Raw genomic sequence first — 24712 nt, forward strand, 5'->3', positions numbered from 1 at the left:
TCCAAAATGTATGGCGAGATATGAAAATAGCAGTTGGCGGAGGGTACCCCTCAAACATTGAAGAATTAGAGCAGGTTGGTGCTGAAAACTGAGCCAAATTTTGCCTCCAGAACAGCCTGAATATTTAAAGGAATGGATTCTACAAGGTCTCAAATGTTTTTTTGATATATTGGATCAAGGGACCTAAAGTGTGGCAGGAAAACATTACCCATACCAGTACACCGCTGCCACCAGCCTGTACTGTTGACACCAGCATGGATCATGCTGCTTACGCCAAATCCTGAGTGCAATCAGCATGACGTAACTGCAAGTATTGGTTATAGTGTGCCCACTGGAGCAGTTTCTTCTTGTTTTTAGATGATAGGAGTGGAACCCAGTGTGGTCATCTATTTCATTGACTTTGTACATACAGTTGCAGTCGAAATTTTACATACACCTTAGCCAAATACATTTAAACTAAATTTTTCACAATTCCTGACATTTAATCCCAGTAAAAAAAATCCCATGTTTTAGGTCAGTTAATCACCACCTTTTATTTTATGAATGTGAAATGTCAGAATAATAGTAGAGATTGATTTATTTCAGCTTTTATTTCTTACTTCACATTCCCAGTCGGTCAGAAGTTTACATACACTCAATTAGTATTTGGTAGCATTGCCTTTAAATTGTTTAACTTGTGTCAAACGTATCGGGTAGCCTTCCATAAGCTTCCCACAATAAGTTGGGTGAATTTTGGCCCATTCCTCCTGACAGAGCTGGTGTAACTGAGTCAGGTTTGTTGGCCTCCTTGCTTGCACTTGCTTTTCAGTTCTGCCCACAAATTGTCTATTGAATTGAGGTCAGGGTTTTGTGATGGCCACTCCAATACCTTGACTTTGTTGTCCTTAAGCCATTTTGCCACAACTTTGAAAGTATGCTTGAGATCATTGTCCATTTTCTTAATTTATTAGAGAAGGTTTTTGGGAAAGCCTTTCCATCTACCAAAAGACAGCATCATCGCTAACTGCTACACAAAGCGGTAGGTGCGTGCACAGCACACACACAGATGGGCGTTTTAGGCAAATAATAAGTTTTCAATACTTTTAGTTGATTCCCTATTATATTATATAAGCGTTTTAAACACGTTTTTAACCAAAGTCTCCCATTTTCCGCTGGTAGAAAATGGGAGACCTTGGATAAGAACATGTTTTAAAAGCTTATTTGATAGCGAAGGACATATTCAATCGTAAGTATTGTTCCTAGAGACACTGAATATGCCTCTTAACTGGAAACATTATTTTGATGAAACCGAATAGTTTAGATTTGGTTAATCAAGGAGACCAGGCTACAGAAGCTTCCGCTGCTAGCCGTCTGTAAACACTGGCAGATAGACAGTCACACTGGGTTCAGATATATTACTTGATCTGCCACCGAGTCAGTCTGCAGAGTGGAAATACATGAAGTGAAAACTAAACACGTCGCTGGAGGCGATAACAGCCCAGGACTTTGCCTCTGCACGAAGCACAATGTTCCCATATTAAAAATGCTTTCAGATTTTTCCAGATTTCCTCATACAAATTCTTACGTATAATGCCAACACTAAAAATCACACATTACAACAACAATTAATAAATCAGTCACCTGGAAAGGTAATTCTTAGGCCATATTCATAACTAAATCATCAGCACTTCTCAAACAAAAGCTGTACAAGAGAGACAGTCTGCAGCATGTGTTGACGTGCACCCCCAAGGAGCCATCAGGACAAGTGCTTGGTCTGACAGGCAGACCCCGAGGCTCTGACAATGTGGCCAGCTCTGCCTAGACCAGCCCAGAACTGTCTCACACGCACGCTTGGACGCACACAAACATACACTCATGTAAACACACACACACACACAAACAACCACCGCCACTTGAGTGGCTGTCACTCCGGGCTGGGGTCTTGGGGTTTCGAGTAACGGGACTGGGGATGGAGGGTCGCTTCTATTATTTCACCATGCAGCTCCTTTTCTCATTCATCTTGCCTTCACTCAGAGAAGGGAGCAATAGGGTGGCAACATGGCATAGTTGGAGTAAAGGAGAGAGAAAAAAGAGCATGGAATGACAGTAAGGAAGCGTGAAAGATTGAGCAAGAGGGGTTTTGAGGAGAAAAGGAGAAAGTATGGAGTGAGAAAGGGAGAGCGTAGACATAGATGAGAGAGTACATTTGGGTAGGTAAAGGATCTCCCTTTAAGCACCATCCTCTGCACTGACAGTTCCATTCCCCACACTCACAACACATCTCTAATCTCTACCTGACTGGAACAGTTCCAGAGCTCCAATTCCCACTGAACGCAACACTCAACCGTTAGTAACACTCATAAAGCTGCCTGTGGATGTCCCTTCACATTATGAGAAATATACTTACACACCCATGATGCCATCTATTTTGTGAAGTGCACCAGTCCCTCCTGCAGCAAAGCACCCCCACAACATGATGCTGTTGTGTTTCACAGTTTTAATTGTGTTAATTGTGTTTCACAATTTTAACCATATTCCCTGTCCCTGCTGAAGAAAATCAGGCCCAAACCATGGTGCTGCCACCACCATGTTTGACAGTGGGGATGGTGTGTTCAGGGTGTTGCTTTTACGCCAAACATAACGTTTTGCATTGTTGCCAAAAAGTTCAATTTTGGTTTCATCTGACCAGAGCACCTTCTTCCACATGTTTGGTGTGTCTCCCAGGTGGCTTGTGGCAAACTTTAAACAACACTTTTTATGGATATCTTTAAGAAATGGCTTTCTTGCCACTCTTCCATAAAGGCCAGATTTGTGCAATATACGACTAATTGTTGTCCTATGGACAGAGGCTCCCACCTCAGCTGTAGATCTCTGCAGTTCATCCAGAGTGATCATGGGCCTCTTGGCTGCATCTCTGATCAGTCTTCTCCTTGTATGAGCTGAAAGTTTAGAGGGACAGCCAGGTCTTGGTAGATTTGCAGTGGTCTGATACTCCTTCCATTTCAATATTATCGCTTGCACAGTGCTCCTTGGGATGTTTAAAGCTTGGGAAATCTTTTTGTATCCAAATCCGGCTTTAAACTTCTTCACAACAGTATCTCGGACCTGCCTGGTGTGTTCCTTGTTCTTCATGATGCTCTCTGCGCTTTTAACGGACCTCTGAGACTATCACAGTGCAGGTGCATTTATACGGAGACTTGATTACACACAGGTGGATTGTATTTATCATCATTAGTCATTTAGGTCAACATTGGATCATTCAGAGATCCTCACTAAGCATGTTCTCCTATATTTCCAGCCTCCAAACCCATGTACACACGCAGATCACCACTAGGCCTCTACATCCAAAAGGAACAGGGGGCATTATTCAAATGGTATTGCACAGCTGTGTTGATAAATTATGCATTACGCTAAAAGAAGGAACAGGTCAGATCATCAAGGTGAACAAAATTAGCTAAAGCTACAAGTGATGGGCCTCCCAAATGGCACAGAAGTCTAAGGCACTGCATTTCAGTGCTAGAGGCATCACTAGAGACCCGGGTTCGATCTTGGGCTGTGTAACAACCGGCCTTGATCGGGCAGCGCACAATTGGCCCAGCGTCGTCCAGGTTAAGGGAGGGTTTGATGTGGGTCTTTACTTGGCTCATCGCACTCTAGCGTCTCCTTTTGGCGGGCTGGGTGCCTGCAGGCTGACCTCAGTCATCAGTTGAACACTGACCTCAGTCGTCAGTACTCCGAGACATTGGGGCGGCTGTCTTCCAGGTTAAGCAGGCGGGTGGTAAATAACTCTGGACCACCTATACTCCACACAGAGAGATGCGTACAAAGCTCTCCCTCACCCTCCATTTGGCAAATCTGACCATAATCAGTTGGTAGAGCATGGCGCTTGTAACGCCAGGGTAGTGGGTTCGATTCCCGGGACCACCCATACGTAGAATGTATGCACACATGACTGTAAGTCGCTTTGGATAAAAGCGTCTGCTAAATGGCATATATTATTATATTATTATAATTCCATCCTCCCGATTCCTGCTTACAAGCAAAAACTAAAGCAGGAAGCACCAGTGACTCGATCAATAGAAAAAATGGTCAGATGAAGCAGATGCTAAGCTACAGGACTTTTTTGCTTGCACAGACTGGAAAATGTTCTGGGATTCCTCCGATGGAATTGAGGAGTACACCACATCTGTCATTGGCTAAATCAATAAGTGCATCGATGACATCGTCCCCACAGTTACCATACGTACATACCCCAACCATAAGCGATGGATTACAGGCAGCTTCCGATGAACCATCAAACAGGCAAAGCATCAATTCAGGGCTAAGATTGAGTCTTACTACACTGCTCTGATATTCGGCAGATGTGGCAGGGCCTGGAAACCATTACAAACTAGGGAAGCACAGCTGAGAGCTTCCCAGTGACACGAGTCTACCAGACGCGCTAAACTACTTCTATGCTCGCTTCGAGGCAAATAACACTGAAACAGGCATGAGAGCACCAGCTGTACCGGAAGACTGTGATCACACTCTCCGCATCCGATATGAGTAAGACCTTTAGACAGGTCAACATTCACAAGGCCACAGGGCCAGACTGATTACCAGGACGTGTACTGCGTGCATGCGCTGACCAACTAGCAAGTGTCTTCACTGACATTTTCAACCTCTCCCTATCTGAGTCTGTAATAGCAATACGTTTTAAGCAGACCACCATAGTGCCTGTCCCAAAGAACACTAAGGTAACCTGCCTAAATGACTTCCGACCCGTTGCACTAACGTCTGTAGCAATGAAGTGCTTTGAAAGGCTGGTCATTGCTCACATCAACATCATCCCAGAAACCCTAGACCCACTCCAATTTTCATTCTGCCCCAACAGATCCACAGATGATGCAGTCTATATTCCACTCCACACTGTCCTTTCCCACCTGGACAAAAGGAACACCTATGTGAGATTGCCATTCATTGACTACAGCTCAGCGTTCAACACCATAGTCCCCTCAAAGCTCATCAATAAGCTAAGGACCCTGGGACTAAACACCTCCCTCTGCAACTGGATACTGGTCTTCTTGACAGGCTGCCTCCAGGTGGTAAAGGTAATGCCAAATATTTTCAGTCTCCTGAGGGAGAATCGGTTTTGTCGTGCCCACTTCACAACTGTGGACTACAGGAAAAGAAGGCCGATCACGCCCAAATTCTCATCGACGTCGCTGCAGTGGAGCAGGTTGAGAGTTCCTTGGTGTCCACATCACTAACATGGTCCAAGCACACCATGACAGTTGTGAAGTGGGCACGACAAAACCGATTCCCCCTCAGGAGACTGAAAATATTTTGCATGGGTCCTCAGATCCTCAAAAGGTTCTACAGCTGCAACACTGCCTGGTATGGCAACTGCTCGGCCTCCGACCGCAAAGCACTGCAGAGGGTAGTGTGAACGGCCCAGTACATCACTGGGGCCAAGCTTCTTGCCATCCAGGACCTCTCTACCAGGCGGTGTCAGAGGAAGGCCCTAAAAATTGTCAAAGACTCCAGCCACCCTAGTCATAGACTCTTCTCCCTTCTACCACACGCAAGCGGTACCGGAGCACCAAGTCAAGGTCCAAAGAGGCTTCTAAACAGCTTCTACCCCAAGCCCTAAGACTCTTGAACATCTAGACAAATGGCTACCCAGACTATTCGCATTGCCTCCCCCTCCCCCCATCTCCACACCACTGCCACTCTCTGTCATCTATGCATTGTCACTTTAATTAACTCTACCTACATGTACATACTACCTCAACTAACCAGTGCCCCCGCACATTGACTCTGAACCGGCACTCCCCTGTATATGTTATTTTTTTTACTGCTGCTCTTTAATTACTTGTTACTTTTATTCTTGTTTGTATTTTTTGAAACTGCACAGTCCGGTAGGGGCTCATAAGGTCACCCGTTGTATTCGGAGCATGTGACTTATAAAATGTGATTTGAAAACAGACAGTGCCGACGAATGGTTAAAAGCAGCAAGCAGGTGGCAGTCATATTGCTTCTGATCTCAAAACATTGGTTTTGATTTTCTATACATTTTCAGACGATTATACATTTTGAATCGCAACCGTTCATTGACATTCAGCAGGTGATCTACTGCACACAGCTGATGTTTCATGTCCTTAAGACCTGTCATTCTTATGGGAATGGATCTTGCAGCTTAATTGAAATCCAAACCTTTTGTCAAATAGGATGAGACTACACCTGTCGGAGAGATGTGACGTCTGCATGGCAGTCATAGCCAATCTGTGACATCAACGGTAGTGGACAATGTGGAGCGAGAATGGGAAAAACCATATTAGAAATGTTGACAATCATAATATACCTCTTCTCTTGCCCGAGGCAGAACCATAACAGTATTTTCCTATATAAGAGGCTTCCTTGTTGCTTACATAACCTTTCTAGGAAAGCAAGAACAATGGATTTCGATGACTCAGCACTACAGACAGACAGACCCCTGTAAATACATTTCCCTGAACTGGAGTACAAGGAGATGCATAATTCAAAGTGCAAGCTAGACAAACATGAACAATGCACTCCATTTCAAAACTCTAATGCTGAGAACTAATTTTACCATTGTTTTATCCCATTTTCTCCTCAGAAGCTTAGACACTTGATGTCTCTGTACTCGGGCTATTTCTGACAGAGCTGCCAGGAGCGAGGTGAATAATTATCACTGATCTGAGGTCTGTTTTAGAAGGATAAACTCCAATGTCGTTTGGCCCTTGTTCACCTCTCTGTTCATCAACTTTAGGAAAATGTGCCTTACTTCAAAATGTAAGTTCTGGAAAAGGCTAAACTATATTTTTTATTAACTAACATGAAGCTATTTGTTACAGTAATCAATTTCGGGTTGAAAGAGTCGCTCATCAGAAATGCCAGTGTTCATTCCACAGAGATCCTATTAAATTAGTTACAATTCTATAGTTCATCTATCCATCAGCCACCCACCCATCCATTCCTTCATTCATCCATCTATCCATCCCTACCTTTCTTCATCCCTCCATCAATACAATTCAATCATAAATGTATTCATCTATTTACTTGTTGAGGATAGGGGGCAGTATTTTCACTTTGGATGAATTACGTGCCCATAGTGAACTGCATCAAACTCTGTAATATATGCATATTATTATTACTGTTGGATAGAACACACTCTGAAGTTTCGAAAACTGTTTGAATTATGTATGTGAGTATAACAGAACTCATAGGGCAGGCAATCTTCCCAACAAGTGATGGATCTGGAAACACTTCCTACGCCTTCCACTACATGTCCTCATTCAGTAGAAAATGTAATGGAGCATTTGCTGTGAACTTTGACCTAATGGGAGGGAAAATAGTCGGTGTGGCAAGAGAATGCCATTTTGTCACATTTCTCTGTGAGTGCTACGGCTGTTCCAATCAGCCCCAGATGAAAACGAATGATCCGGTTGGAAGTTTTTTGGATATATATGATTATAACATCCTGAAGATTGATTCTGTAGTTAGTTTGACCAGTTTTTTTCGACCAGGAATATATCTTTCTGAAGTTTTTATGCAAGTTATCCTGGACCAGAAGTCAGTTTTTTGGCACGTGAGCTGAAAGTGATAGCAAATGCTGCTACTTGGACACTGTATTGGACATTTTGGAACAAAACAATTTATTGTGGAACTAGGACTCATTGGACTACATTCTGATGAAAGATCAAAGGTAATGGAATATTTATGTTGTAATTTTGTATTTCTGTTGACTCCAACATGGCGGAGAAATATTGTTACGTTTGAGCGCCGTCTCAGATTATTGCAATGTTAGGCTTTTTCCGTAACGTTTAAAAACAATCTGACACAGCGGTTGCATTAAGAACCAGTGTATCTTTAATTATATGTAGAACATGTATCTTTAATCAAAGTTTTATGATGAGTATTTCTGTTATCTGGCGTAGCTTTCTATAATTCCTCCGGATATTTTGGAGGAAGTTCTGAACATGGCGTCAATGTAAACCTAGATTTGTGGATATAAAATGCATATTATCGAACAAAACATAAATGTACTGTGTAAAATGTCATGACTGTCATCTTATGAAGATTGTCAAGAGGTTAGTGATTGATTTTATTTCTAATCCTGCTTTTGTGATTTTATCTTTGGCTGGAAAAAATGGCTACGTTTTTTTCTTTGGTTTGGTAGTGGTCTAACATAAATATATGTTGTGTTTTCGCTGTAAAACATTTAAAGAATCTGACACGATGGGTAGATGAACAAGGTGTTTATCTTTCATATGAGGTATTGGACTTGTTAATGTGTGGAGGTTAAATATTTGGAAATAATATTTTTGCATTCCCTGAGCCACCTTTTCAGCTGAGGGGGGGGGGGGGTGGAGTTCCCTGAGGGGAACTATGTTGCCAAATTGCTTAAAATGAATTGAACTAATCAGTAAACAGTTGGCTACATTTAGAAATCAAAGATGTTGTTCTCTATAATAAGTGGATTAGGGTATAGGCCTACATTGGGGGATTTGATGGAGGAAGAAATGCAATCAATAAATTGGAAGCTCTGGACGAGGGTTAATAAAGCAATTTTACAAAATAGGCTTGAATTACAAACTGACCAAGTATGCATGCAGCCACCACTTCAAAAGATCCATTCATATAATTCCAATAAAATAAATATTAATAATTGAGGGATGTTATCTACAGGTAAATAGAAGACCATCAGAAAAAGATCAGTACAGCCATGATCAAAGCTCGTGTGAGAAACTAACGTTATATGGATCATAGCAAATTATTTATACCTAGTGTGCGCACACTGGCAAGGCTCAGAATTATTTGAACATTTGTTTGCCTGTTGACAGTAACGTAATCTACACGTTGAAGCTGAAGAGGATAATGTCAAATTAAGTAATTATCTATTATTATTACATCTAATTATCACTGAATTTAACTCTGTTAATTTCACCTTTCACCAGATAGGCCAGTTGAGAACAAGTTCTCATTTACAACTACGACCTGGCCAAGATAAAGCAAAGCAGTACGACACAAACAACACAATGTTAAACATGGAATAAACAAACATACAGTCAATAACAAAATAGAAAAGTATATATACAGTGTGTGCAAATGAGGTAGATAAGGAAGGTAAGGCAATAAATAGGCCATAGTGGCGAAATAATTACAATTTAGCAATTAAACACTGGAGTGATAGATGTGCAGAAAATAAATATGCAAGTAAAGATACTGGGGTGCAAAGGAACAAAAAAATAACAGTATGGGGATGAGGTAGTTGGATTTACAGATGGGCTATGTACAGGTGCAGTGATCTGTGAGCTGCTCTGACAGCTGGTGCTTAAAAAGTTAGAGGGAGATATGGGTCTCCAGCTTCAGTGATTTTTGCAATTCGTACCAGTCATTGGTAGCATAGAACTGGAAGGAAAGGCGGCCAAAGGAGGAATTGGTTTTGGGGGGGGACCAGTGAAATATACCCCCTGGAGCACATGCTACAGGTGGGTGCTGCGATAGGGTGGGCTTTACCTAGAAAATACTTATGGATGACCTGGAGCCAGTGGGTTTGGTGACGAATATGAATCGAGGGCCAGCCAACAAGAGCATACAGGTCAGTGGTGGGTAGTATATGGGGCTTTGGTGACAAAACGGATGGCACTGTGATAGACTCCATCCAATTTGCTGAGTAGAGTGTTGGAGGCTATTTTGTAAATAACATCGCCAAAGTCAAGGATTGGTAGGATAGTCAGTTTTACGAGGGTATGTTTGGCAACATGAGTGAAGGATGATTTGTTGCTAAATAGGAAGCCGATTCTAGATTTAATTTGGATTGGAGAGGCTTAAAATGTCTTATGGATGGGGGCAGTATTGAGTAGCTTGGATGAATAAGGTGCCCAGAGTAAACTGCCTACTACTCAGGCCCAGAAGCTAAGATATGCATATTATTTGTAGATATGGATAGAACACACTGAAGTTTCTAAAACTGTTTGAATGATGTCCGGGAGTAAAACACAACTCATATAGCAGGCAAAAACCTGAGAAGAAATCCAACCAGGAAGTGGGAACTCTGAGGTTTGTATTTTTTCATCTCTTTGCCTATCCAAGATACAGTGCAAATTTGGTCCGATTGCACTTCCTAAGGCTTTCACTAGATGTCAAGTCTTTAGAACCTTGTTTGACACTTCTACTGAAAAGGGGGAGAGAAAGAGAGCTGTTTCAACCAGAGGTCTGGCAGAGTGCCATGAGCTCAGTCTCGCGTGCGCCCGTGAGAGTTAGCTTGAGTTCCATTGCATTTCTAAAGACAAAGGAATTCTCCAGTTGAAACATTATTGAAGATTTGTTAAACCTCTTAAAGCTAGGGGGCAGAATTTTCACTTTTGGATAAATAGTGTGCCCAATTTCAACTTCCTGCTACTCATGCCAAGAATATAAGATATGCATATTATTCATAGATTTGGATAGAACACACTAAAACAGTTTGAATCATGTCTGAGTATAACAGAATTTATGTAGCAGGCAAAATCCCGAGGACTAACTGTTCAGATACTTTTTTTCCCATCTCTCTTCCCTATATTGTCTTTCCCATTGGATATTTAATAGGAACATATTTTCAGTTCCTACCGCTTCCACGCGAAGTCACCAGTCTTTGTAATATGGCTGAGGTTATCCCTTTGTCTTATCAGGAAGTAAGCCAACTCGGAACAGGGGACACTTTTGTGAGTTGCGCAAGACGTGAAGAGCAGAGCTTTTTTTTTTCATGAATTGAATACAGATTGCCACGTCTACAATTTGATCGATTATTTACGTTTAAAAATACCTAACGTTGTATTACAAAAGTAGTTTGAAATATTTTGGAGTGACGTTACATTTTTCTAAGCTGTTTTTTTTCTGGATCAAACACGCTTTATAAATTGACATTTTCGATATATATGGACTGAATTAATCCAACAATAGGACATATTGGAGTGCCAACAAAAGAAGCTTGTCTAAGGTAATGCATATTTTATATTTTATTTCAGCATTTTGTGTAGCACCTGCTATGCTAGCTCCTTTGTTTACTGCTGGTGAGGATGGCTGCGGGCTATCAGATAATAGCTTCATATGCTTTCGCTGAAAAGCATTTTTAAAATCTGATACCTTGGCTGGATTCACAACGAGTGTAGCTTTAATTGAGTATCTTACATGTATGATTTAATGAAAGTTTGAATTTTATAGCATTTTATTTGAATCTGGCGCTCAGAATTTGGATTTGTGAACCAAACGCGTGAACAAAAAAGAGGTATTTGGACATGAATGTTGGACTTTATCGAACAAAAGAAACATTTGTGGAACTGGGATTGCTGGGAGTGCATTCTGATGAAGATCATCAAAGGTAAGTGAATATATTTATAATGCTATTTCTGGCTTTGTTGACTCCACAACATGGCGGGTATCTGTATGGCTTGTTTTTGTGTCTGAGCGCTGCACTCAGATTATTGCATGGTGTGCTTTTTCCGTTAAGTTTTTAAAAAATCTGACAGAGCGGTTGCATTAAGGAGAAGTGGATTTGCATTAAGGAGAAGTGGATTTGTTTTTCCATGGATAACACTTGCATCTTTTATGCAATGTTTATTTTGGGGATTTCTGTAAAATCACCGGATGTTTTGGAAGCAAAGCATTACGGAACAACGCGCCAATGTAAACAGATTTTGGGATATAAATATGAACTTTATCAAAACAAAACATACATGTATTGTGACATGTATTGTGTAACATGAAGTCCTATGAGTGTCATCTGACTAATTTTATCAATATTTCAGCTTTTTGTGACTCTTTGGCTGGAAACATGGCTGTGTTTTTTTTTTTAAATTTGGCGCCCTGCACTTTCACTGGCTGTTGTCATATCGATCCTGTTAGCGGGAGTCTGGAAGTAGAGTTTACAGTTGTCGTGGAAATTTCCTCTATTTACCAAATCATGAGCGCAAACCACACACACAAGTCAGAGTTAGTTATCAAAGTCCATCTTTAATTTTATAAGCTCTATCACAATCCTGTGACTCTCAGGTAATTCAGTGTCTCTCAGTGAATTCTCTGAGAGCCCCCTCTGCATTGCAACTGCAATCCTTTAATAGCAAAGAACACACATAGTCAGACAGCATAGACATAATAAATCGTTCAGCTTTGTCTCCTTACTCAAACCCCAGAACCATAAACCAATCCTCCATATCAACAGGCATATATCAAATCCATCCTATCTTGACAAGATCACAGACATTGTGGAGCCAAGAGATACACGCTTGATGATCCCTTGACCTCTCCCCTCTCTGCGGCCCATGCAACTTAGTCTTGACATAGAACAGATACTGCAACCCTGCCACAGTATTATACAAAAATAACATTCTTGATGAGAAGTAACTTACAAACATATGATGTATATAAAACATCTTACCAACAAATTCTGATTATTTCCACAACACAGTCTAACCAGACACCTAGGTATTTGTAGTTGTCCACATATTCTAAGTCAGAACGGTCCAGAGTTGTGATGCTGGACGGGCGGGCAGTGGCAGCGATCAGTTGAAAAGCAAGTATTTAATTGTACTTGTATTTAAGAGCAGTTGGAGGCCACGGAAGGAGAGTTGTATGGCATTGAAGCTTGTCTGGAGGTCAGTTAACAGTATCCAAAGAAGGGCTGGAAGTATTCAGAATGGTGTCATCTGCGTAAAGGTGGATCAGAGAATCACCAGCAGCAAGAGCGACATTGATGTATCATTGATCATTGATGTATACAGAGAAAAGAGTCGGCCCGAGAATTGAACCTGTGGCACCCCCATAGACTGCCAGAGGTCCGGACAACAGGCCCTCCGATTTGATACACTGAACTCTGTCTGAGAAGTAGTTGGTGAACCAGGTGAGGCAATCATTTGAGAAACCAAGGCTGTTGAGTCTGCCAATAAGAATGTGGTGATTGACAGAGTCGAAAGACATGGCCAGGTCGATGAATACAGCTGCACAGTAATGTCTCTTATCGATGGCGGCTATGATATCGTTTAGGACCTTGAGCGTGGCTGAGGTACACCCATGACCAGCTTGGAATCCAGATTGCAAAGAGGGGAGGGTACGGTGGGAATCGAAATGGTCAGTGATTTGTTTGTCAATCTGGCTTTCGAAGACCGTAGAAAGGCAGGGTAGTAACAGTTTGGGTCTAGAGTGTCTCCCCCTTTGAAGAGGGGGATGACCGCGGCAGCTTTCCAATCTTTGGGGATCTCCGATGATACGAAAGAGAGGTTGAACAGGTTAGTAATAGGGTTTGCAACAATTGCGGCAGATCATTTTAGAAAGAGAGGGTCCCGATTGTCGAGCCCGGCTGATTTGTAGAGATCCAGATTTTGCAGCTCTTTTTTTTTTTTTTTGTCTCAGCCTCCAGTATTTATGCTGCAGTAGTTTATGTGTCGGGGGCTAGGGTCAGTTTGTTATATCTGGAGTACTTCTCCTGTCCTATTCGGTGTCCTGTGTGAATCTAAGTGTGCGTTCTCTAATTCTCTCCTTCTCTCTTTCTTTCTCTCTCTCGGAGGACCTGAGCCCTAGGACCATGTCCCAGGACTACCTGACATGAGGACTCCTTGCTGTCCCCAGTCCACCTGGCCATGCTCCTGCTCCAGTTTCAACTGACCTGAGCCCTAGGACCGTGCCCCAGGACTACCTGACATGAAGGCTCCTTGCTGTCCCCAGTCCACCTGACTGTGCTGCTGCTCCAGTTTCAACTGTTCTGCCTTATTATTATTCGACCATGCTGGTCATTTATGAACATTTGAACATCTTGGTCATGTTCTGTTATAATCTCTACCCGGCACAGCCAGAAGAGGACTGGCCACCCCACATAGCCCGGAGGTTTCTTCCTAGGTTTTGGCCTTTCTAGGGAGTTTTTCCTAGCCACCGTGCTTTTACACCTGCATTGTTTGCTGTTTGGGGTTTTAGGCTGGGTTTCTGTACAGCACTTTGAGATATCAGCTGATGTACGAAGGGCTATATAAATAAATTTGATTTGATTTGATTTGATTTCAGAACATCAGCTGTCTGGATTTGGGTGAAGGAGAAATGGGGGAGGCTTAGGAAAGCTCCTGTAGGGGATTCAGGGCTGTTGACAGGGGTAGGGGGAGCCAGGTGGAAAGCATGGCCAGCTGTAGAAAAATGATTTTTGAAATTCTCAATTATCGTAGATTAATCAGTGGTGACAGAGTTTCCTAGCCAGTGCAGTGGGCTGCTGGGAGGAGGTGCTCTTATTCTCCATGGACTTTACAGTGTGCTAGAACTTCTTGGAGTTTGTGCGACAGGATGCAAATGTATTTTTGAACCTGCCTGTGTGTATTGATTGGTTCCTAACTTCCTGAAAAGTTGCATATCGTGGGGGCTATTCGATGCTAATGCAGAAAGCCACAGGATGTTTTTGTGCTGGTAAAGGGCATTGAGGTCTGGAGTGAACCAAGGGCTATATCTGTTCCTTGTTCAATTTTTTTTATGGGGCATGCTTATTTAAATGCTGACTAACATTAACATTATATCCCCTATTGTAGCTAGCTAGATAATGTTACGATGCCGTCGGTCGCCTATAGGTAACGGTAACGCGTTAGCTATCGCTATAGTTTAGCTATAGCTGCAAATGAATCTAACGCGGTAGCTAGCTAACAAACTATTTGATGGAGTTGTAATGTTAAATTAAGGACGGTTGCTAGCTAACATTGGTAACGTCAGATATCTAACATTTTGGACTAGAGAGCAGTTATTGTTGCTAGTTATTGAATTTACTCACCATGCAGGGCCGCATGACAAGCTCATATTGTCATCGTTCATTCCATTGAATAACTAGCTAGCTAACCGTAGCTACATTAGGTTCCGGCGAGATCGATCAAAATGTCTCAGTTTGAGGGGAAACCCCAAGAAGATGAGACAACGAGTCTCCTGCTCACACAATGTTATCCATCACAGATTACTATCTTTCTGATTACGATGTTCTACCCTATTCTCCGTATAGTACACATTTTTTGACCAGGGTCTATAGGTTGCTGGTCTAAAGTAGATTACTATGTAGGGAATATGTTACCATTTGGGATGTAACCTCTGTATTCATGTAGTCTTCTAATGTAAGTGGGTGTAGTGCACATGAAGGGTTATTCAAAACTAGCCCTGCCTGCCGCTCCATATACTTTCACTTTGTCCTCTATATCATATCATATAATGATTTCCATTAAACTAAAATAATATCATCACTGGCAGGATATAGGCTTGCTTCCAGTAGGTATTCTATATGTATTCATGTGTTTTTTTCTCTCTCTCTTCTCTCCATTCCTTCAAGTAGCGACCATCATCCCTCTGATTCCAACCCTTGGTCATTCAAACCTGTTCCTGAAGGTTAATGGTATTGCGAGCACCCACCTCGCTTGGCCATCCATAGATCTGAAAAACATTTAACCAAAACTTGAGCTTTTTTGGTTCCATACCTAACACGTTGTAACAGCGTGAACCCCTAACACATCCACAAATACTTTCAATTTACCTAATGGTTGTCAATTTCATCTTCAGGCTAAGAGACAATGGATGTGTCGAATCCAATAGGCCATCTTTACGTGTATGCCAAATGCAAGGCATGGGATATTCAAAGAAATACTCTGATTCTGATTAGATGTGCGGAGAGTTTATTTCAACAGTAACAGTACCGTACTGAACGACCACAGGGCGATTGTGTATGGTGTGCTGAACACGTTTTGCTATTTCTAATGACCACACCCATATTAAATCAGGCCACACCCACCAAACGGGATCAAGCATACCTCAAAATGTGCAAATAGGTCTCTTGTTACCGTATGCAAGTTTCACAAGTTTAGACAATTAACATAATTTGAGTCAATTGGAGGTGTACCTGTGGATGTATTTCAAGGCCTACCTTAAAACTCAGTGCCTCTTTGCTTGACATTATGGGGGAAAATCTAAAGAAAATCAGCCAAGACCTCAGAAAAAAATAGAAGACCTCCACATGTCTGGTTCATCCTTGGGAGCAAATTCCAAACGCCTGAAGGTACCACGTTCATCTGTACAAACAGTACACTAGTATAAACACCATTAAACCCTGCATGCGTCATACCGCTCAGGAAGGAGACACGCTCTGTCTCCTGGTGATGAAAATACTTTGGTGTGAAAAGTGCAAAATCAATCCCAGAACAACAGCAAAGGACCTTGTGAAGATGCTGGAGGAAACGGGTAAAAAAAAAGTATCTATATCCACAATACAACAAGTCCTCTATCGAGGTAACCTGAAAGGCCGCTCAGCAAGGAAGAAGTCACAGCGCCAAAACCGCCATAAAAAGGACAGACTACGGTTTGCAACTGCACTACGGTTTGCAACTACTTTTTGTAGAAATGTCCTCTGGTCTGATGAAACAAAAATAGAACTGTTTGACCGTAATGATCAATGTTATGTTTGGAGAGAAAAGCTGTGGAACACAATCCCAAAAGTGAAGCACGGGGCTGGAAGAATCATGTTGTGGGGGTGCTTTGCTGCCGGGGGGACTGGTGCACTTCACAAAATAGATGGCATCATGAGGTAGGAAAATTATGTGGATATATCGAAGCAACATCTCAAGACGTCAGTCAGGTAGTTAAAGCTTGGTTGCCAATTGGTCTTCCAAATGGACAATGACCCCAAGTTGTGGCAAAATGGCTTAACTTCTTCGATATAGGGGGCGCTCTTTTAATTTTTGGATAAAAAAACGTTACAGTTTTAAACAAGATATTTTGTCACAAAGATGCTTGACTATGCATATAATTGACAGCTTTGGAAAGAAAACACTGACATTTCCAAAACTGCAAAGATATTATCTGTGAGTGCCACAGAACTGATGCTACAGGCGAAACCACGATGAAATTTCAAACAGGAAGATACATGTTTTACATATGATTTTTAATGCAACCGCTGTCAGATTTAAAAAAAAACTTTACGGAAAAAGCATACCATGCAATAGTCTGAGACGGCACTCAGAGATACACAGCATTTCTCCGCCATGTTGGAGTCAACAGAAATACGAAATTACATCATAAATACCTTTGATGATCTTTCATCAGAATGCAGTGCCAGGAATGCTACATCAGCAATAAATCGTTGTTTTGTTCGATAATGTCCATTACTAGTGTCAGATTAGCTACTTTTGCTAGCACGTTTAGTTCACGTCAAAACGCTGGCTCCGGTCCAGGTGAACTCGGACGAAAACTTCAAAAAGTTATATTCCAGGTCGAATAAACTGGTCAAACTAAGTAGAGAATCAATCTTCAGGATGTTATTATCATATATATCCAATAACGTTCCAACCGGAGCATTCGTTTTTGTCTACAGAGTAATAGAACGCATGGCGATATCATGAGAAATGCGCCTGACCAGGAACTGGCATTCTGCCAGACCACTGACTCAAATAGCTGCCACCTGGCCCCACATCACAATAGAGGCTTCATTCTACATTCTACTGACTGTTGACATCTAGTGGAAGGTGTAGGAAGTGCGAACAGATCCATATCTTACTGGGATGTGAATAGGCGATGAGTTGAATATCAACCAGCCCCAGAATTTCCACTTCCTCTTTGGAAGTTGCCTGCCATATATGAGTAATTCTGTTATACTCACAGACATAATTCAAACAGTTTTAGAAACTTGTGTTTTCTATCCAATAGTAATAATATGCATATAATAGCATCTAGGACAGAGTAGGAGGCAGTTCACTATGGGCACGCAATTCTTCCAAAGTGAAAATGCTGCCCCCTCTCCTTAAAAAGTTAACGAGTGAACTCGAAGATGGTGACCATATCAAAGAGTGGCCTTCCTGTGGTCCCAAAAGCTATGCTTTTAGGACTAAAAGACAATCACGTGGTGTTGAAAGCCAAAGGCGTGACCCAAAACTATGAAAATTCCCCGCATGTAAACTTGGAATCAATCACATGCTTGGTCGAGGGGTTCATAAACGACCGGAATAGTGAATTGGACATTTTGAACTACATAAAAAGGGTTTCCATCTAGGGAATGTCCCACTTACTAAAAGATTCCGGGTAGTCTATGACAAGAGATTGATTTTACCTGACGGGACCACCTTGCCCTTTGGCTACTGACTTATGTTACAAGCCCCATGTGTGCGGAACACCGACAACATTCCGCTGAAAAGGCAGCGTGCAAAATTCAAACATGTTTTTTAGAAATATGTAACTTTCACACATTAACATGAAAGATTAACAAGATGTTTATCTACCCATCGTGTCCGATTTAAAAAATAATGCTTAACAGCTAAAGCACAACATATGATTATGTAGGTCATAGCCAAGTCGAAAAAACACAGCCATTTTTCCAGCCAAAGATAGGATTCACAAAAAGCAGAAATATAGATCAAATTAATCACTAACCCTTGATGATCTTCATCAGATGACACTCATAGGACATCATGTTACACAATACATGTATATTTTGTTCGATAATGTGCATATTTATATCCAAACATCTCAGTTTACATTGGCACCTTACGTGCAGTAATGTTTTGATTCCAAAACATCCGGCGATTTTGCAGAAATTACTCATAATAAACATTGATAAAAGATAAATGTTATTCACATAATTAAAGATAGACTTCTCCTTAACCTCTAGCGACGAGCAATCCCGTATCCGGGAGCGTAATCATAGCCTCAAGGACATTATCATAACGCAACGTTTCCTATTCATGAAAATCGCAAATGAAATTAAATAAATATACTCAAACACAAGCTTAGCCTTTTGTTAACAACACTGTCATCTCAGATTTTCAAAATATGCGTTAAAGCCAACGCTAGACAAGCATTTATGTAAGTTTAGCATAGCATAATGTAGATGTAGTCTCTTAAGGTCAATCTTCCAATGATTTGCCTACAAATACGTCACAATGCTGCAGACACCTTGGGGAAACGACAGAAAGTGTAGGCTCATTCCTGACGCATTCACAGCCATATAAGGCGACATAGGAACACAGCGCATTCAAAATCTGTCTCACTTCCTGTATGAAATTTCATCTTGGTTTCGCCTGTAGCATTAGTTCTGTGGCACTCACAGACAATATCTTTGCAGTTTTGGAAATGTCAGTGTTTTCTTTCCAAAGCTGTCAATTATATGCATAGTCAAGCATCTTTTCGTGACAAAATATCTTGTTTAAAACGGGAACGTTTTTCATCCAAACATTTTAATAGCTCCCCCTAATGCATGACTGGTTAATGCAACCTCTGTCACATTTCAAAAACTTTACCGAAAAAGCATAATCTGAGAACGGCGCTCATGGCCCAAAACAGCCATGTTGTGGAGTCAACAAAGTCAGAAATAGCATTATGAATATTCCCTTACCTTTGATGATCTTCATCAGAATGCACTCCCAGGAATCCCAGTTCCACAATAAATGACTGATTTGTTCCATAAAGTTCAATCATTTATGTCCAAATACCTCCTTTTTGTTCACGCGTTTAGTACTCAATCCAAACTCACGACGCACAGGCAAGTCCAGGCGAAAGTTTAGACAGCCATTACAGTTCGTAGAAACATGTCAAACAAAGTATAGAATCAATCTTTATCATAAATCTTCAGTATTGTTCCAACTGGAGAATTCCTTTGTCTGTAGAAATGCAATGGAATGCAAGCTAACTCTCACATGAGCACGCGTGATCAGCTCATGCCACTCTGCTAGACACCTGGCTCAAACCCCTCTCATTCTCTCCCCTTCATAGTAGAAGCCTGAAACAAAGTTCTAAAGACTGTTGACATCTAGTGGAAGCCTTGGGAAGTGCAATATGACCACATTTACACTGTATATTGGAATAGCAAAGAGTTGAAAAACTACAAAACCTCAGATTTCCCTCTTCCTGGTTTATGTTTTTCTCAGGTTTTCACCTGCCATATGAGTTCTGTTATGCTCATAGACATCATTCAAACAGCTTTAGAAACTTGAGTGTTTTCTATCCAATACTAATAATAAGCATATATTAGCATCTGGGACAGAGTAGCAGGCAGTTTACTCTGGGCACCCTATTCATCCAAGCTACTCAATACTGCCCCCCTGTCACCAAGAATTAACGTAGCAGCTGCGTACTTAGTTTTCTTCGGGAGCTGACCGTAATAAGGATGACCCTTCTTGGGGTTCCTTTGAATCATAATCCTTAGGATCTGTACATATCATGCACTTCCTTAGCCGAACAATGCTCTGCCATTGATGGCTCTGTACAAAAAGAGCATCCACTAACTAACATGTTCAATTCCATTATATCCCAACTTTTAAAAGGAATAAGCATATGCAACCTAAAATCCCCAGTCAGGCCACCATCCCTGTTGTTGCCGTTGCAGATTTTCTCGTTGCTGATATAGAACTCCACGCACCCACATGGAAGTCCAATCTTTCTTTGTATTTTCACCCTATGAAATAATCTTCCTGAGGACTCAGGTGCACCTACCCAATGGGTCTCGTAGCCCGTGAACAAGCTATACCCCTTTGTGATAACTCTGTTCGGAACACACCACCTTGCGAAACACCTGCCAGTCTTCAAGCCTGTAGTCCACTCCTAAAGTCTGGTCTGTATATTCTTCGGCTACGGTATAGAGTTTCACTCTACAGGCTGGGTAATCAAACGGATAACCCCATAGCTGTCCATTAGACATCGCTTGATCTTTCAGCGCAGTTGCGGGCAGTATTTGGGTTCCATACATATTTAGAAACGGCTTTTTTGCCGCACTGTATATTGATACTTTATACTCGGACCTTTCTCTGTTTCAACCGAGGTCCTGCTCCCGTTGTTACAGTCATCACGTGTGTGTCACTGATCACAAAATACATTTTTTTAATTTCTTTAGTGGTTTGTCGTGTTCGCTTGTGGTGATCTGGGGTTTATTTATAATGAGTCTGCCCCCCAATACCCCCGGACATTCCTGTTTCATAGATAACAGCTCTGAGGTCACTACAACAGGGTGGGGGCCATAACATTTGCAATGTTCACACGCATCCCCCAGTTCAACGAGGTCCCTACACATCAATCATCATGACAGCTTCAAAGGGACAGACACACTATATGCTTAAATAAACACTCACTCTAAAGCGTGGGCACTCCCTAGAGCATGTGAGAACATCCTGTCAGGAAGTTATGGGCATACACATGTGACCCATGACATAAGGTCATAAATCTACTGTCTACTGTATTCTCTCGTGTACTTTTTTAATTGTCAAATTAATTGAATCAATCAATCCCTCCACCTACAACAATCCAATGCATTTAAAAACCACGAGAACGAGTGTACAAATTAATACTTTTGGAAAAGTGTTGAGAGTTGGGATGCAGCCCATCATCACTCTTGTTAAATAGAAATGTACTGACAGTTTTTTGCTTAATATTTTACCATCTAGTGTCAGTTCTTAGAAATGCAGCTCTGCTAGAAATGACAGAGGCTGATGTAGAGAAACACATTCAAAATTGTCTCAGGCTGAGCCAAGACAGAGCAAAAGGGAGGCGAATAAGGCCCAGTAGACTAGTGGAAGAGAAAGCAGAACAAGAAAGTGGTTAAAGGTAGGCCTACTGATCAAGCAACAGCAGAGATGGAGCTTCTCATATACCCATCCCATAAGTTATTGTTTGTCTCCCTCTCTCAAACAGGCTGTCATTTCAAGTCTGCCAGGAGAATGTTGTTGAATCCCAAACGAACACCTTGCCCCTACCAACTTTATGATGCATTGGTGCAATCTATCACTTTCAAAAAACAAGAGGAACACAGCATGCATGCATTTCCTCTTAATCAATTTGTGATCACTGATCAAAGATTCATTGTACTGTACATGGTTATTCTATCCATTTATTTAACTTGAATCCCTTGGTACATGTTCAAATATAAAAGTTCTAATTTGAGCTACAAAATTTGCAAAAATGCTACTATAGCGTTAGAAAAACTATCCCCAGGAGACCAAGAAAGTTTGAAACTATTTTTCCTATCAAATGTGAGTGATGTGCATGTCCACTTTCCTTGTCCCTCATACAGTAAATACATTATTAACTGAATCATGGACTTTTACTGCCCGCTGGCTTGTGTTGCTGAAGTGATTAATAATGGGGCCTGCGCCCCAAATGGCACTTTTCACTACTCTTAAAATAACAGGTTCTAGATGGAGGGACATTTACAGAGATGCAGGCTGAGGGCCACTAAATAATATATCCTGTGTGTGTGTGTGTGTGTGTGTGTGTGTGTATACGCATGTTTGTGTGTGAATGTGATTTAACTGAATTCTCAAGATATACTCAGAAAAACAGAAAGCCTTTATTTTTTTCCAGCAGAAAATAGACATACAGATCCCCATCTGTAGTAACAAAAGAGTCTATTAGGCTAATCCATCTCATACTAAGTGGGAATAGCTTGTAAAATTAGATTCATTCGAATTATACAAGTCTGGACTTTGGACCACAGGAGTTGCCCAAGTTAAATATATGAAGCCATGTGATAATGTCGACCGGGAAGAACAGTCAATTAATAATTGAATCAAAAAGTGGGTTGGATGGTTCAGTCTCTATGACACAAAAACACAAGGCACAGACACAAACAGCACGTCAAGTAACAAGGAGTAACAGAAGTATGCCTCCAGGATGCTCTCTACCAAGACCCTTAAACTCGGCTAATACGCATCGACTTCTGCGGTCAAATTAAGCCTGCATAACCGCATTACCACATTACTTCATTATATACTGTTAGTCAAACCTCTTCAACCGAATGTTGCTAACATAGCCCCAATCACTGTAGAATCTGATAGTTGGAGATCTTATAGATGAACTTCAGTCTTCAGGATGACAGCATACATGGGTTATTTCCCAAATGGCACCCTATTCCCTTTATAGTGCACTACTTGTGACTAGAGCCCTATTCCCATTAAATAGGGAATAGGGTGCCTTTTGGGATGCAGATGAGGAAGGCTAGCTCCCCCAAGGAGAGAGATTAATAATAGACCCAGACAGACAGACGTAGTTGCTTAGGCTAAAATCTCCAAACCTGAGATGTCATTTAATTTCCGCCTGAATGACAGATGGACACTGCTAGGTGAGTCATTAGAGACCAAACCTGAGGCAACAGGGATAATTTCAAGCAGAAAATTATCAAATAAGATTAAATAAGAGTAGATGTGGGCTGTTGCAATTCAGGTTAGAGTCCTGTAGACAAGTACAATGAAGTACTCATTACAATGTTGCATGTCCTCAATTCTCTTGTTTTTTTTTATATCCATAGTACCCATTTATGCTAAACATGTTTAAAAATATTTACTCTAAAGCGCTACCATGCATGAAAATTCTCTCTCACAAACACACACCAGCCTCAAATGGGGTTGAATGTAGCCTAATTGCCTTTTGTCGTTGCAACATGATGAAATTTAATGAAACTAATTAATCAATTTGTTAAAGCAACATGTTAACAGTCAGTAGAACCAGCTTTGGAAAGAGGCAGTCTCCATGGTGCTAAAATATGAGGAGCTGTCCTTTCAGCACTGTGGCATACGCTCAAGCGACAAGTCGCCTTTGCATTGCAATCGCCCAGTCAACCACATAATTCATTATAGGACTAATAATGAAGTAACAGCTATGAGACTTTACATTCTACAACGAACCACACTTATGTGATGATAAATAACATTGTTTCTATGTTTGAAGCATATCATGGTCCATCGCTTATCTCAATCTAAAATTATGGATGGGGACATAATCACTGAATAGAAATCGAAGCTCAACTGGTCATAGAGCATTAGATGTATGGTCCTGCCAAACTGACTTTGAGTCATAAATCTATAACACGATCGATGGATAATACAAGTGGAACTGAAAGATCGCTACTGTATCCTCAGCCATCTCAAGAGCTCCGGAAGGAGAGCAGTGGTAAGACTACTCAATAGACTCATGTTTTGAGGAGGAATACACATTTGTTTATCAAAATGAGAGTTGAAGTGTGAATACACATTTTTTTACTATCGCACTCCTTGCATATGAATGGTGTACTTACACAAAAACTCCGAAAAGAAGAACTCGTACACCAATCTCTAATGCCAGCTCTCGTATATTTTTCCTCAGGTCGTGGGGTGACATATTCATGATTCTTGAGACAATCCGCCAGGTAGAATTGACAAGCAAGGAGTGGTCAGTCTATAAAATAATCCCTCTTTTTCGGTGTCAGGCGCGTCGGCAACCAGTCGTCGTGCCCATCTGTCGCGACTCAATTACCTGAAACAGAATCTTCCCTCCCCTCCTCGCTGCTGAGGCTCCACTGTCTGATGTCGCAAGAGAATTCTCCTGATTGCACCTCGTCTGATGAAAAATACTACTTCATTGCATGAAAGTCTCCTTTCTCCGTTCCATCAATTACCCAGTTAGGTGAGAGACGGGAGAGAACGTAGGGCACAAAACTATAAGAGCATCGAAGGAGGGAGGCAGACTCTCCTGAAAGGCGGGAGATGGTGAGAGGAGGAGACAAGGGGAATACAGGAGGAAGAAAGTGAACAGGGACATGATGCTGAGTGGCACAAAGTGCATGTGGGGAATTGAGCGAACACGTGAACTCTCGCTCTCCCCCTTTTTCTCCCTCTGTTTCTCATACCCTCACTCTACCAGAAGGAGCAGGTGACTTTTTAATCTGGTTTATCGCAAGGTGGCTACACTGTAAAGGGGTTGCCTTGAATTTGACTAACTTACAGACAGCTCAGTG

General features: G+C 41.5%; 1 protein-coding gene across 1 annotated transcript in view; it reads right to left on the minus strand.

Annotated features, from left to right (window-relative positions):
* LOC118368908 (phospholipid phosphatase 4-like) overlaps positions 1-24442 on the minus strand; it is a 106789-nt gene extending 82347 nt beyond the window's left edge. Inside the window, exon 1 of the mRNA XM_035753388.2 lies at positions 24014-24442. Within this exon, the coding sequence (XP_035609281.1) occupies positions 24014-24102 (89 nt within the window). The 5' untranslated portion in view covers positions 24103-24442. The remainder of the gene's footprint in view (positions 1-24013) is intronic.
* Positions 24443-24712: the final 270 nt, after the last annotated feature.

The sequence above is a fragment of the Oncorhynchus keta genome, chromosome 3, assembly GCF_023373465.1.
Source record: "Oncorhynchus keta strain PuntledgeMale-10-30-2019 chromosome 3, Oket_V2, whole genome shotgun sequence".
Classification (NCBI taxonomy): domain Eukaryota; kingdom Metazoa; phylum Chordata; class Actinopteri; order Salmoniformes; family Salmonidae; genus Oncorhynchus; species Oncorhynchus keta.